The following is a 16,103-nucleotide window of genomic DNA, read 5'->3' as shown; positions in this document are numbered from 1 at the left end:
TTCTAGCATAAACATAGTGTATGTGGACAGGTAATGATAGCTAATTTTCTAAGCGAAGCTTTTTAATATTAGCGCTAAGCGCGAACTCTGTGCATATAAGTGTTTATTTTCGAATTAGAATCAATTTTGACAACAAACAATCTAATCACATTAAATGATCCATAACACAAAAGTGCCTTTTTATTGACCTGCGATAATGATTGCGACCGTGCAATTTATGAAATTGAAGAATAAACGAAGCCAATTGTTTTGAAACTACGTTTCACGTTTAACTGTAATTGGCAAAATTGAAAAAGATGACCATTAATCCGTTACCAACCATGATTGAACCAACATCGTTTTCGCAAAATGGGTTTTGCAAATATATTAGAATCGAGGTCACAACATAGACTTGATAAGTTTAATACCAGTTGAAATGGAATCAAAGTGCAAAGATAATTCGAGCGCAGCACATGAGCAATAGATGAACACATTTATGAAGAAAAGGTTGACTACACTAATTCACTCAATAAAATTCAATCTGTCCACCATCACACGAGTAAAATCCAATTCAACGATTAATCGCAAGTGATTTATTTCATTCATCAAACATAAGAATTACTGACCTTTTTTTTTACAGACGCCCAAAATTCGCATTTTAAATTAGCTATCCGTTGCCCTGTCTTTTTCAATGGAAAAGTTCGTTTCACAGAAATTAATAAAATACAATAAATCCCATGCAAACCTTTTATTTTCCCATGTTTTATTTGTGATACATTGTGCGTTTTGTGATCATTATAATTTTATCAGAATAATCGTTTGCGATGGTGAAAATTTTGATTTAGTGCAATGTGATTCGAAATCATAGATTTAAAGGAGACTTTTAGTCTTCTTGACGGTTCAGTTGGTTATTATAGTTGATTGGCCAATGACGATCTTATTCAAAGCAAAGATTGAATGTTGGACTTTTATCCTTATTGTTCTCCACCTTGTTGGCCACCTCGCTGTTCCTGTCCACGTTTGCCTCCTCGTCGGCCTCTTTGTCTACTGTCTTGTACACTACCACCTTGTCCACCGAAACCACTGCCTTGTCCACCGCCTTGCGGCCGTTGTCCATCTTCCGGTGGGCCACTGCCTCTTTGCATACGTTGCCCACCTTCTTGTGGACTTCCACTAACCACACCCAACACTAACACCATTGCCACCAAAATCGCCAAAGTATGGAAGATTCTCATTGTTGAATATTTACTATCACTTAGTTCGGAATCCAAATCGTAACTGATGAAATGTTGAACTCGCCTTTATATACCATCATGTTTACCGATTTTCATTGCGCTACCAAACGTTAATATTTTATGATAATAATTTGTGTGAGTAAACAGAGGAAATCATTTGATTTATTGCCAAATTTGTATACGGTCCATTAAAGAGAGCGCGTATTAGAGATTTGGAGTTTCAATTGAAATCCCACAAAATCGCCAAGAAGTAATATTTTTTGGAGCGATAGTTTCGGTACATTGAATTAATAAGTTTGGTGAGACTCGAATAATATGACAATGACGAGCAAAACAAAGGCAATGAGCCAGAAGTCATAGTAATGAGATTTCACCAATTTCCAATTAAACAGACAGAACAGCGGAATCGCATATAATGAACGTATTTCACGAGTTTTATTTGTTGCAGCCAACGTCAAAAAATTGCTGCCATAAAATGCATTTGATTCTCTCTTCATTTATACAATTTATAAAAGAACAATTCATTTCGTTTCATTCCTGAACGCTTAACATTATATGTATCCATACAAATGATACAAACTAGACTCTCTCATATAGCTTTCGTCTTCGATTGTGCTGTATTCATCGTTTCTTATATAATATTCATGGTTTCGTACATGATAATAATTGATCTCTTCGTAAATGTTTTCATCTGGTAATGCGAATCTTTCATTTCTTGCAGGCGATAAAATTGACATTTCAATTGCTTCTCTTTCTTCTCCCTCTCTCCTATTTTCCGACGATCCATTTATTGTTCTCGTCTTTTTCTTGCCAAATCGTTTGCAAAAAATAAGCCCAGAGCACAGAATAATGAAAAGCGTTGATACACCAATTGTGATCAAATATTGGGGTGAAAATTCATTCGCTTTCTTTCGAACTTCAGTCGAACTTTCTAAAATCAAAGCGGTACTAAGCTCTATTTCTGGCATTTCTGTAATTCCATCGATTTCTGTACTTTGAACGATGGGATGGCAATCGTCACCATGTTTTTGATCCCATGGATCGCCAATGAATTCCAATTTTGGCCATTCTCGCCTCAATTTTGGCACAAACGTTGTTAAATAATCACATGAAAACCGATTTTTTGAAATGTCCGCCATGGACAACAACGGAAAGTGTGATCGAGTGAGTCCATCAATTTCAGTTAAATCATTTTCTCGCGTTAACATCTGTTTCATAGCACCTGAATACGATGAAAAGTTCAATTTTTTCAATAAATTAAAAGAAATATCAATCAACTTGAGTTTCCATTGCCCTTTCGATATGTCAAATGTTGTCAGATTCGAATGGGTCAAATTCAGCTCATGCAAATCAGTGTGATTGAATGTGCTGACATTCACTTCCTCAAATAAATTACCGGATAAATTAAGCACCTGAAGCGATGGTCCAAATTGCTTCACCAATTTTGTGGTGTTTTCAATGCGACATTCGACAGCAAAGAATTCAGACAATTGACGTAAGGTCTTGGTTAATGCTCTAATATTACCACTTTTCAATCGATTGTATGAAATATCTAGAGAGAAGAGCTCCTCATTAAAATCAAATGGATTGAAATCACCAACGAATGATAAACTGGTATTTTTCACATGCAGCACTTTTAAATCGCCGAATTTGGCGAATGTAGTTGCATTTATCGGGCCGATAAAGTTATTTGAAAGTTTCAAAGTAGCAATCGTTGGATTAAGATGGTGTATTATTTCGGGTATGTTGTCAAGTTGATTGTTCGACACATCGAACTCCTCTAAATATTCAAATTTTAAATATTCAACATTTTTCAGAGTTTTCAATCGATTTTCAGATATATCTAGCATCCTTAAACGCTGCAAATGTTTGATTACAGTGAAATTGAAATCCGTTAATTGTGTATTGCTTAAAAGAAGAATATTTAAGTTTTTAAATAGTTGAACTTCATTTAAATGCTTCAGATTCGTGCCAGACAAACCGAGATTTGTGACTGATTGAAAGCTCAAGCACTGCAATAGATCGTGCAGATTTTTGACTCGACCACTTGCAACTCGAATGAAATGTAAGTTTATTAGACTTCGATATTTGCAATGGATTTCCGTGACTTCGATCGATTTACGGAACAATCCCTCTTCTCCACTATTCAACACCACTTGCACGTCCTGCTTCCAATTTTCCATGTCAAACGATTCGATATGTTTCCACGACAAGTGCACTGCATCCACAACCACATTCAACATTGGCAAAGTTTTAAGCGGCTTATTTTTTTCTACATGCAACACTTTCAAGCGTGTGTCATTGTGAAAATTAGCTTTAAAATACAATAATTCATTATAGCTAAGGTCAATGTATTCGACATTGACTAAATTCGAAAATGCACCAGGATCTATTATATAAATTTTATTATGTGATAAATGAATTCGCCTAAGTCGATTAAGTTTGTTGAAATTCAGGTATTTAATTGTGTCCAGTTGATTGAAGGAAAAGTCGATCTCCAAAAAATCGGGTACCTCGTGAAAAAACCGTGGCATTTGCCGGAATTTGTTATGGCTTGCGTTCAGCTTTTTCAATTGTTCATGTTTTAGATTGAATGAATTAAAAGAATTGTAATCAGAGCCGGAAATGTCCAACGTCTCTATATTTTTGTAGTTGAATTCGGAGATGCAAGCCAAAACGTTTTCAATTTCACACTGTTGCACCTTTAATTCTGTCACTCCAGCTATGTCAATCAACTTATTCCGTCCAAATGCTCCCGGATCGGTCAAATCGAAACAACTTTCATTTTTACTCAATTTAGATGCTAGTTTGCAGTAAAATTCATGGTAGCCACTGTTGATGCGATTAACTGCGGTGCAGAACCAGTGATCAATATCCCATTCGTATAATCGATCAACTGCCTTGCAGTAAACTAGGTATAGAATTAAAACGACCAAGCATTTCAAGCGAATTAAATTCATGTTCACGCTTTGGTTTCGTTTTTCAACTGATTTGTTGAAAAATGTTTAATTTTATGAGCGTTATGATTAAATGAGCAAATGATTTTGATTATCGGTTTCGGACTCTTTTAGCACAATACACATTTGCATGCCGAGGGCAAAGGTGACCGCTTTTGATTATATATTAAAATCCCATTTATGAATTTAATGAATCACATTTCATTCGCTATCATTTGTTTGCTGTGAGCAAAAAAAATGCTGTTATTCAGTGAAACAAATTTGTACATATTGCATTGGCTTTATTGTAAAGTTAAAGGAGATAACACACATGGGCACATGAAATTGTTGGTTACTGATAATCACATTCACTTGTTCATTTAGGCTCCTCAAAAGAACCATAAAATTAAACATTCAATTCTAACGCAGTCGCAAGAACGTAGCCAAAGGCATGAACATGGATTTATTCCACTCAGAGTGCTTCGTTTTTTTGATTTTCATCTGTGTTTCCAAAGCATTTGACAATTGGTTTTGTTTCGTTAAGACTGACAATAAAAATTTAAAAAAATTCTACTGCAAGCAAACATTCGAATCGGATAATGACAGTAATTGTTTTGACTTGAGATTTTCGCGAATATTTAATGTGCCCTTCACCGATTTCGGTGTAACACACTTAAAAATCGAACAATGTGAAGTGAAAAAAGTTTTAGTTTCGGTTAAAAGCTACAAGCAGTTGTCATCTCTGGACATTTCTTACTCTGGATATAAGTCTCTTGATTCGTTCGACTTACAGCATCAGAATTTAGAGATATTAAATTGTACTCACAATCACCTGAATCAAATTCCAATGCGGATTTTTTCGAAAACGCCTGAAATCACAACGATCGATTTCTCATATAATCATTTAGAAAAGATTGAATCGAGCAGTTTTGAAGCGGCAAAAAAACTCAAAAGTATTTATTTATCGCACAATGTCATAAGGATTATAGAAGAAGTGGCGTTTAGCAATTTATCAAATTTACATTATGTTGACTTGGACAGCAATTTTATTAAAAGAATAGAGAGTGTGTTCGTCAATAACCAACACTTACAAACTCTACGAATCAAAAACAATTCCTTTAAATCTGTGCCAATAATTGATTCAATAAATGTGTCTTCATTGCACCTTTCGTGGGACTACTTTCAATTCTTTGACATGAAAAATTTGAGTCGAAATGTACAAGTGATTTTTGGTGATCGAAAAGAAGGATTTTTTCGCACATCAACTGGAATCGTCGAAATGCATTGCAACAATGGCAGTTTAGTGAACTTGCTTCACTTCTACGTGGGAAGCAGCACCGTTGAAAATCTGTACGATTTGTTACTGTGTTTAGGATCAAAACTTTTAACGCTTGATTTGTCTGGTGCAATAATAAAGCAAATCGATGGAAATGCACTTCGGAGATTCAAAAATTTAGAAGCATTATTTCTGAGTGACGCACATTTGACGGATTTTGATGTGAATGTAATTGAATTTCACACGAAATTAAGTTGGCTTGATTTATCTAAGAATCACTTAAAAACTATGAAAAATGTTCACATTTTGCAAAATTTCACCAAATTGGAAATATTTGACGTATTAGGCAATCAACTCGATAACATACCCGAAATACTCCGATATTTGAAACCATCGATCGATTCGATTGATTTATCCGAAAATTTTGTGGGGCCACTGAATGCAACTACATTCGCCAAATTCAGCGCATTGGAAGGGTTATTCTTGAAGAATACGAGTTTATCATTCGGCCATTTTAACCCATTCTCGTCGCTTGATGAGCTAATCAAACTTGACCTCTCTGGTAACCATTTGGAAAATGTTAATTTTACGGTTTTAGCAGAAACGTTAAGTCATATATCTCATTTTTATGCGGCCGACTGTCATATTCAAAATGTATCGCATTTAATCCAGCTGTTTGGATCTTCACTTGCAACATTGGACTTGTCAAAAAACATTATTGGTAATGCAAGCGCAAGCCTGTTCAACAAGCTTCATTTGACCCAACTGAATTTAGCTCATTCGCATCTGTCGCATTTGAGCATAGTTGAAGGCCAGACGAAACTATTAAATTTGAATGTTTCATTTAATAATTTAGAAAAAGTAAACTTTTCGCTATTGCCAAAGACCATGGAGAAAATTTATTTAGAAGGAAATGATTTGAGTGAGATCGATGGCCTTGCGTCCAAAACAAGATTTCCCCGAATCAATTCATTAGCAATGTCATTGAATCTCTTTTCATGCGAATATTTGGCAACATTTGTGCCAAATTTGACACGAGAATGGACAAATTTAGAGCTCATTGGAGATCCGTGGAAACAAAAACATGGTGAAGATTGCCATCTCATTGTTCAAAGTTCAACTGAAAGTACAGTAACCGATACAGTCACCGCCACCGAGATTCCAGAAATAGAATCATCAAAACTGCCACAATACTTGGTCACAATCGGTGTATCAACACTTTTTATTGTTGTGTGTTTTGGATTAATTCTCGGTAGACGATTATGGCACAGAAAAAACAGCGAAGAACCACTGAAAAGAAATACAGGAAATAGAACAGAAGAACCGATTGAAATGGCAGACTTATCAGCTAGAAATGACATTTCTTCCGAAACTGTTACACGGCCTACATTATCTGAAGAACATATTTATGAGGAAATTCCAGATAGGGGAGACACCTATGATCACCTGCGACATGAATTCAATCCAATGCCAATTTCAACCAATACACACTATGATAATCAATTACTACGAAAACAGCCAAACCATACGTAAAAATGCACAATTATTTCAAAGACCATAAGCTCAGCAGAGAAAAATCGTTATCAATGTCACGTCAAACGCATGAACTTATACACTCATGATGGAAGAGTACTGGCATAAAGCTATTATCAAGATTTAGAAATAGCAACATTATTGTAGGTCACTATCATTAGATCAAAGGATTGTAAACAGCTGAATAAATAAATGACGTGCACAGTCGTCTTCAATGAAGTATTCTTTTATTAAATCCAATTTTATATTCAATTTCCCTATTAAGAACAGAAGTAGTTGTATGTGAGCCGGTACGATTTTGTATATTTGGTAAACACCAGAGTTAGTCACAATCGTAACTCTCCTGCATCGCACACATATGACGTAAATTTCACTAGTTCATTAAATTCGATTTATGCAGTGTGGCTGATTGATTTAACTAGAGTAAACTTGTTTCCTGACGTGTTCCTGATGAATCGACGCTATTTGAAGGCTTTTGAACCAAAGAGAAAAGCAGTTGTAAAACAAACGTAGTTCGAAATGAAGCGATCTATTTGATGGTTGTTTTGTGTGCTACGGTAATAAAAGTCTTAAAGGGCGTTCAAGTAGCAGAAATATGTCTTCAGAAGGAATTGAAGTGTATGAACATTAAATTTCTACTTGAGTAACGCATCGAATAAATTAAATTCTAGTTTTATTCAAGTTCATTAGTCGATTTGTGTCGTGTGACAAATTCATTTAAGAGTCATGTATGTCAAAATACCCAAATCGGGTATGATTGTTTCGTATATACGATTTTATTTAAAGGCTTTTGAATCAAAGCGAGACACAGTTATTAAAGTGCCGTACTTCTAAATGAAACTCCTCGTGATATTTTTCATTGCAGTTCTCTGCGGAACGGTAACAACGGATGTTCATTAAAAATATCGTTATAAAATTTGCTTGTACCGTTTTATTCATTCCCATTTAAGGAATTCGTTCTGTCCGTCTCAATCGGTATAACTGATGTGCATGGAATATTGAGAAAATTTAAATGCGTGATTCGTAAATTTGGTGACAATCTCAATGGAACCTCATTTGAAGAAGACTGGAATGGTTATGCAGAAGAATTTAATAATGGTGTCGAAAGCTGTGAAAAGGATTGGTCAATTGATGCATTTGAACTTTCCACGTAAATAAATTAGTTTCATAAAATCCATACATATTTTGAATCAATTTTTTTTCATTTGACTGGTATATTGTAGATTCATACGTATTAAACTTTCTTTTTAAAAATTCAGAATTCGTACTTTTCTTACTGTGCGCGTCAATATATCAAGTATATCAAATGAGTAGTTTGGAGCGAAAATGTAATACAGAAAAGTTGTGTGGAAAAATGTCAAATTAAAAGAGATAGTAATTTAGTTCACTATAGTTAACTATACAGTTTACTATATAGCTATCCCTTTTCCGCTCATTCATCATCGACATTTTTTCGCGCAACTTTTCTGTATTACATTTTCGCTTCAAACTATTCAAATTAGTGTACATATGAATAAGCAAACACGTTTTTTTTACAGATGCCTTAGTCATATTTATGCGAAATTCGACAATCTTTATGAGGAGGAGACTGGAGAATTAGAAAAAGTAATAATATTTTAAACAGGAATAATTCGAGCAATTTTTGATTACTTTTCTTTGAATCGTATCATAGGCTGACTTAGAACTGGTCGATCATATCTATAAAACCATCCAAATGACATGTAATGAATTACCATCCCATTGCGACAAAGTAAACTACAGTTTATTTATTCTACCGTTTCTCCATTTCTGCTACTTTTTTCTGTTTTGAACGTGTGGTTTACGTTATCACAGTGTGATGTGGCTCCAGCATCATAAGAAGACTCGATAAATGAATGCCAACTATGAATTTGTTAAAATGTATTGTTAATTGTTTATTATGAATAAAATTTAATTTTAATATACATGACAATGTATATATGACATTAAATCATTACATGACAATGCTAAGGAAACAAGAGGTCAAATTTCCAACTGTTCCGTATGCACACGCAAATTTCCAATAAGTATTTTTGTTCAGAAATATATATTGGCAAATTTCATTTACTTTTCGCGCCCAGACGATATTTCGCTTTTTAAATGTTATGGCTAAAAATTCTCGCTGTAAATACGCTCAGTGTCTCAAATCGATTAGTTCTTATTATTATTCAAGTTCATTATTTATCGTAGACATTTGAGAGTTCAGTTGGTGTTGAATGTGATATTGTTTCTAATGTTTGTTGTTTGAGAAAAAGTCGCACAGGGAATAGTGCTTACAGAGTATTCCAAATATTTGAATGCAGATTTTGGCTGTTGAGCAGCTCAATTGCCTGAATGTAGATTATCCCATGCGGTGGGGAATTCATTTGTTTTTGAATTTTCGTATAACATTACAATTGAAAAAAATACGCATTGAGTTTTTCTTCATTCCAATTCAAGTTTTATTAAATTTGGTGATTTTTTATTAAATGTGGCATAATAAAAAGATCAAATGATAATGAGTTTATCTTGAACAAAGTTAAATACAGTAGAACCTCGATTATCCGTCCTCCCATTAACCGTCACCTCCGTTAACCGTCATACATTTTCAAGGTGGAAAAGTTTTTGTTCAGTTCATTTTTCAGTTTATTTCACTTGAACATACGAATAAAGTTGCCAACTAACTTTCATAATAAAAATCAATTGTGTGCCGCTTGTACATTCGCACAATAAGATTTGAAATCAGAGGCTTTGCGTTTTCGGTGCACTTCTTGTATATACAAGATTGTCCAATATATTGGACAATTCACCAAATCTGTTCTCATATCTATTATATATTTTCTACATCACTTTGTTTCTCATCAAAAACTAATTAGAAAGTATGGAAATTTTGATTATTTTGCCTTATTTTATGAAAATCTCGATTATCCGTCTTTTTCGATTATCCGTCAAGGCTCTGATCCGGTGCCTGACGGATAATCGATGTTCTACTGTATAATTGTAATGATTGAAGAAGTTCAATAATTTATTGTAAATTTTTCGTTGTTATCTGTTCTTCCTTAACGTATTTTTCGCCAGCTTCAATGTCTTTTTGTAATAAGGGGATGGCTTCATGCAGAAGTTTCTTCTCAAACTCGTTCAATTCTGGAATGCCAAAGATTTTTTCGATTCCATTTTTACCCAGTTTTAAGCGAGTGGAAAAATATTTGGCGGTTGTAACATTTGAGCGCACATATGCGTATTCGAACACATTTGGATCTCCCGTCAATGCTTCAACCAATGCATTGACAAAACGAGTGGCGGCATATGCTGTCGACAATGTGGCCGATCCATCACCATTTTTAGCAGTGACGATCTCGCTACCAGCCACTTGAATGCGTTTAGTCAATTCTTCGAATTTTGGTAAAGTTAAAGCTTTTTTTGGTACTGAATTCAAATGGGTTTGCGATAATACTGGGATTATTGACTCATCAGAATGACCTCCGATCACTGGAACATTTACCTCCAATGGACTAACATTCATTTCATCGCCAATGAATGTTTGTGCGCGAACAATATCCAATGTGGTCACACCGAAAATGCGATTTGGATCATATGTGCCCTGCTTTTTTAATACTTCGGATACCACTGGAACGCCCGAGTTGACTGGGTTAGTGATGATAGCTATCAACGCCTTTGGACATACCGTTGATATTTTCACAGCTATGTCACGGAGTATCTCAGCATTTGCTTTGAACAATTCTTGACGGCTCATGCCTGAAAATCAATAGAAACACACTCATCTTGCATATTCAACGATTTGTTCAATGGAATGTTGCGATCTAAATGATGACACTTTTACCTTTTTTCCGTGCAACACCAGCTGGTATAACAACAACATCAGCATTTTGAAGTGCAGCCGATATATTGCCTGGCCCACTGTAACCGAGAACTTTAACCGGTGTACTGATATGTGACAAATCCGCTGCAATTCCTGGTATTTTTCCGATACCACCTCGGGCATCACCCCACAATGCTAATTCCGAAATTAATGTATTTTCTTTCAATAACAAACTCATCGGTTGACCTACACCACCCGTTGCACCAATGACAGTTACTTTGATCGGCTTCTGTTGGTTTATCTTCTGTTGATGGCAAATCGAAATTCACAAAAATCAAACTCAATTTCATGGATTATGTCAATGTGTTGGCGTTCATATGTAAAATATTCTACATAAGTGATTTTTAACCAAACGATCAATGGTTTTTTTTTTGTTTCGAATTTTCAACACCTACACATTGATATTCATTATGTAATAAAATATATTTAAACTCTCACTTACGCCATGTATAGAAATGACAAACAGAGCGCAAACCATAAAAATGCGAACGTAACATTTCATTTTTGAATGTAAAAATTGATGCTTGTTACTAAAACCGACAGAAATGATCGAAAAATGGCAGCAATTCAGTCAATTTCTCCTATAACGAAAAAAATCTTTGGAGGGAAAATAGTTTTTTTTCGTATTCGACGCTTTCGAGCACTTTCCGCTAGTACGTGTGTATTCAGTATTATGCGCACTTTTTCATTACTTACAAATTTCGCACGAACGAATTTTACTTTTATTGCATTAAGTTTTAATGTGAATGGATGCGTTCAATATAATATGATCTGGTGTTTACTTTTCCCGTTGATATAATACTAATATTGCTAGTCCAGCAATTGTTGCGTCTTCAATGTTTAAAAACAATTAAAAGCAAAAATGAACTCAACCTTTTTTTATACTTGTAACTGCACATAAATTCTATGATCAGATACTATACTCAATATGTTCAATCAATTTGAGCGATAGCGGAATACTGCTTCATGTGTTATATTGTTTTTTCTTTTCTTCCAAACAGTCAGTGCTGAAATTGAAAGAGAGAAATAGCACTTGAAACTTTGAATGAGACCGACTACTTCACCGCATTGATTCATTTGTGTAACAAATTGCGTTATTGCATAAGCCAACAATTACAAGAAACAATAAAATCACGCCGATATTGATCGGAAAAACGTGTATTTTTAACGGTGAATGGTAATAACAGCGCATTAAACGTGCGAATAATTCAAGGTACACGCAAAAAACACTTCGAACAAGAAACAACAGTCTTAATAACTGAGATTTTTAACCTTATTCGTATTGACAAAACTAAACACACTCGGCGAAACTGTTGAACACCATTTATAACCAAGTTTAAAATTCCAACACAATGCTATTAATTATTTCATCAGAAATGGATAGTATTTTATTCGTAGCAAAGTGATGGGATACACTTGAAAAAAGAACCGAATATTGATGGTGTTTGCAAAATACAAAAAAAAAAAACAAATCAATAGAGTAGGAAAGATGGAGTGGGGAATTTTTGTTTTTGGAGATAATCAAAAATATAAAAAAAATACATCATCTCATCACGCATTTCTCATAAAAGAGTGAGAGAGTGTTTATTCCAATAAAATGAACGAAATTGGCATTTCTTCTCTTTATCACGTCATTCGTGAAACACAATAGCGAAACTATGCTGATTACAATCGGTTTTATTCTTAAGATTTTTTTTAACCCATTTATGTATCATTCGGGCCACAATCGAATTGACCATTTTCTTAACAAATATTGTGACTGTTCTGTTCAATATTATGACAGTAAAAGATAATCTTACCTTGAAGTGAGTAAAGTATATACTGCCTGGCCGCCCGTATAGGGGTCATTTATTAAGTTTTTGGCACTCTTCATATACTTTATGTGACAGATATATCGGTCAAATACGCTGTATTTACCTATATATTATGAACGGTTGACTAAAAAAATGTGATTGCCAATGAATTGGGCCTCTGCATCCAACTTGATACAAATCAAATGCTCAACGAGCATTCTATGAAAATGCACAATACACTCAATATCATCGAAATGATTGGCCGCTCGTACGTCAACCGAAATTGTTGCAACGATTTGTTCTTCTAACTCACACACATAAATAAAACAAAGCAAAGGATAATGAGCTCAGCAGTGATTGTATGATTCGTGTTCGAACACCATCGAAACCAAACGTATTGTAATGTAATGAATCTTAAATTTTCATTAGACCTAACTTTTAAACTATATCCCAATGAATCTTTTTTATTAGAAAATTAAATGACATTTGTGTGAATATGCACTGATTGTGGTTGCTCAAACATGCGTAGTGGGTGTGCGTTTTGAACACGTTGAGTTTATACAGCAACGCATACTATTTATCTGATGAATTTATCGCATAAATTTAGCTCATGCTGATGAATTCAGTTCACAATATGCTCTGGAAAATAAATGTATGGACGCAGCACATTCATTTTCAATCGCACCACTTTTGAGGTGACGCTCAGTGACAATTGGCATGGTGAAAACCAAGTCGGATTTCATAGCGACTTGTATTGCAAATAATTTAATAATTTGTCTTGAATGTTTGGGTCATCGTCTTGCTCCGTTTTTTTGTTGTTGTATTTCTTTGGTATTTCTGGCTCATTATTTTAATCCATAAATTTGTAAGACAGATAAGCATGATTTTCGTCAGAATAGCATATCAACACTAAAAATAGCAGAAAAAAAAACAAAGAAAAAAATGCGAACAAAATGTGATTCATAACAATTAATCATTTATGTTGACGCAAATATTGTGCTATAACATAAGAACATTCAACAGCATAAGTCTGTGATTTGACTGATACGCCAAGCGCATGCATTTCATTTGTTGATGAATTATAATAATAAGAAATCAGCGCAATCGCATGAAAGCCTATATCAGTCGAATGAATAACACGGCATATGAAACACGTCAACGTTTAAAAATTGAAAATAATAATCCCTCAGTCCAACAGTCATAAGTTTTTCGAACAGTTTAAAAAATTGGTAACTCTCTCGGTCGTTTTTACTGCGCACTGCACCAAAATGAGTGTAAAGTTTTTCCTTTTTGTTTGTGTGATTTGGCAAATGGAATCGGTTTATTTAAATAGCATCGAATCATGTAGCTATTCGAACTCATCGGTGGTTTTCTTGTGTTCGGGCGCATCGAATGACGATTGCAATTTTTTCAATGAGACCGATTATAGCAATTGTAAAACAGAGAATGGATTGAATATCGGTTTTGAACGTGCAAAAGTCGAAAAAGTTAGTTTTCGGGATTGTAAACGCAAGGAATTACCGATGAATCTGTTTGGTGTGTATAGGAGGATTCAAACACTGAATATAACGAAAATGTCATTGGAAAAGCTACCTGATTTGGACAATGTAGCCAGTTTGGCCCAACTGTACGCATCGCATAATTCATTATCGACAATTCCGAAGTTGCCAAACGACATTCGACAAATCGACTTGTCAAACAATGTGATCAATGCTTGCGAATTCTTCGAAAATAAAGAAAAGGTGTCGACTTTGAATCTTGCCTTCAACCAAATAAGCCATCGCGCTGATTGTTTGTCGCAAATATCTGAAAATTTGCAATTTTTGAATTTGAGCCATAATCGAATCGATAAGATTCCCGATAATTTTTTTGAAAATGCCAGCAAACTTCAGGAAATCGATCTATCACACAATAAGTTGAAAATGATAAATGTAACGCAACCAAATCAAGTGAAATCCATTCGCTTAAACGATAACCAAATTGAAAATTTGAATAACTTTGAAAAATTTGTAAACTTGGAGGAACTGTTTTTATCAAATAATAAATTGTACGTCCCGAAAATCAGTCAAATATTCCCAGGAAACTCGAAGTTGCAACGATTGAATATGGCAAACATTGGATTAAAGACATTGGATAAAAGCTTTTTTGAAAATTTAACTGGATTAAAGTTTTTGGACATATCACAGAATAAAATCGAGACATTGTCGGGTGATGTATTTAATGGTCTTTCGAAGCTTGAATACTTGGATATCTCACAGAATAAAATGCTGAAAACCGTAAACGAAAGCATGTTCAAGCAATTAGATAAGCTTAAGCATGTGAATTTATCACGCATAGAATTATCCGAAATCCCACTGCGAACATTTTCATCACAATGTGAATTGGAGTCGCTGGATTTATCTGGAAATCCCATCATGACGCTGAACGCAAAGATTTTTGCCACTGAAATGAACCAACTCACAACACTTGTGATCAAAAGTTGTCGGATGAAAAAGCTTGAAGAATTCAATAGAGACTCGTTCCCGCGCCTGAAAATTGTGGGTGTTGACAAAACTAACGAATTTACTTGCAAGGATTTGGAAATGCTTTCAGTTAGGTTAGACAGTGATCGATGTCCGATCAAATATTGGACTGGTGACAAAATTACAATCTGGTGCCTCAGTGCAACTGTCATCATTCTAGTAATAATCATCATCGGTGGCATTGTTTGGTATAAACTTAGACAGAGACGTATCGACCCGTGTTTTAATTTATCCCATGACTACCGACCAAACTTCAGTCAAAATTCCAGAACTGCAACCATTAACAAACGACATCGACCACCTCGACCACCAAAAACCACCATAGTGACCACCCAAGAAAATAACTATGAAATTCCTGACTCGTATGATCATTTAAAATTTTAAAAATCGAAGCGAGGTTTTAATCCAATAATTTTTCTAGGTTCTGAAATAAGGCGAGATTTTAAAAGTGAAAGAGAGGACAGAAAAGTTAGTCACCGTGAATCAGGGAAATTTTTTTTTTTCTGCTGACTCAACTCCTTATTTTTATCATATTCCATTTGTTTTATCGCTTCTTCCAAATATTTTGATGTTTAGTCATAATTTTCTGAATTTTACAATGACATATTTGAAAATTTGTAGAATATAACGTAGTGAATAAATAGTTCCTTTAGCCATTTATTAGTCAAACATTTTTGCTTTTGATAATTTGATAATTAAAACAATGACTAAAGAAACTTAGTCATAATTACTCATTTTTTTCCATTTATTTTTCTCAACTTTAGTTTTAATTAATTCTATGTGGATTTCGGAATGTGTGCGATAGCAAATAAAAATCAATGACTTGATTGACGTTTAGGACGATTGTTTTTTTTTAAATCTGAATTCATGAATATGTTTTTGAAAAATTTGAAATTCCAGATATAAAGAAAATCAAGAAGATGGTTAAGAAGAGACGACATGAATTTTATCA

The 16,103-nt window shown here is 34.4% G+C and overlaps 3 protein-coding genes across 5 annotated transcripts in view; 2 read left to right on the top strand and 1 right to left on the bottom strand.

Annotated features, from left to right (window-relative positions):
• Positions 1-4,597: 4,597 nt before the first annotated feature.
• On the top strand, positions 4,598-15,851 carry LOC129568141 (uncharacterized). The gene is made up of 3 exons (XM_055445711.1): positions 4,598-6,955; positions 13,828-15,513; positions 15,573-15,851. The coding sequence occupies exons 1-3, from the start codon at positions 4,602-4,604 to the stop codon at positions 15,577-15,579; spliced, it is 4,047 nt and encodes a 1,348-aa protein (XP_055301686.1). The 5' UTR covers positions 4,598-4,601; the 3' UTR covers positions 15,580-15,851.
• Positions 7,655-8,981, top strand: LOC129568208 (uncharacterized). The gene is made up of 4 exons (XM_055445855.1): positions 7,655-7,838; positions 7,910-8,109; positions 8,498-8,564; positions 8,632-8,981. The coding sequence occupies exons 1-4, from the start codon at positions 7,794-7,796 to the stop codon at positions 8,767-8,769; spliced, it is 450 nt and encodes a 149-aa protein (XP_055301830.1). The 5' UTR covers positions 7,655-7,793; the 3' UTR covers positions 8,770-8,981.
• Positions 9,284-16,103, bottom strand: part of LOC129568206 (malate dehydrogenase-like) — a 14,921-nt gene continuing 8,101 nt past the window's right edge. The window contains exons 1-4 of one of the 3 annotated variants that reach the window (XM_055445850.1): positions 11,533-12,136; positions 11,279-11,417; positions 10,798-11,080; positions 9,284-10,712 (exon numbers count right to left, since the gene is read on the bottom strand). In XM_055445850.1, the coding sequence (XP_055301825.1) occupies positions 9,982-10,712; positions 10,798-11,080; positions 11,279-11,338 (1,074 nt within the window). In that variant the 5' untranslated portion in view covers positions 11,339-11,417; positions 11,533-12,136 and the 3' untranslated portion in view covers positions 9,284-9,981. Of the gene's footprint in view, positions 10,713-10,797; positions 11,081-11,278; positions 12,137-16,103 lie in introns of those variants that run through there. The other 2 variants (XM_055445849.1, XM_055445852.1) reach the window with 2 other exon arrangements.

Source organism: Sitodiplosis mosellana, unplaced genomic scaffold (assembly GCF_009176505.1).
Source record: "Sitodiplosis mosellana isolate CC-2019 unplaced genomic scaffold, AAFC_SMos_1.0 Smas_scaffold_17, whole genome shotgun sequence".
In the NCBI taxonomy this organism is placed as follows: domain Eukaryota; kingdom Metazoa; phylum Arthropoda; class Insecta; order Diptera; family Cecidomyiidae; genus Sitodiplosis; species Sitodiplosis mosellana.
Note: the sequence above shows the minus strand (reverse complement) of the source record. Positions and strands in the feature narration are given on the sequence as shown.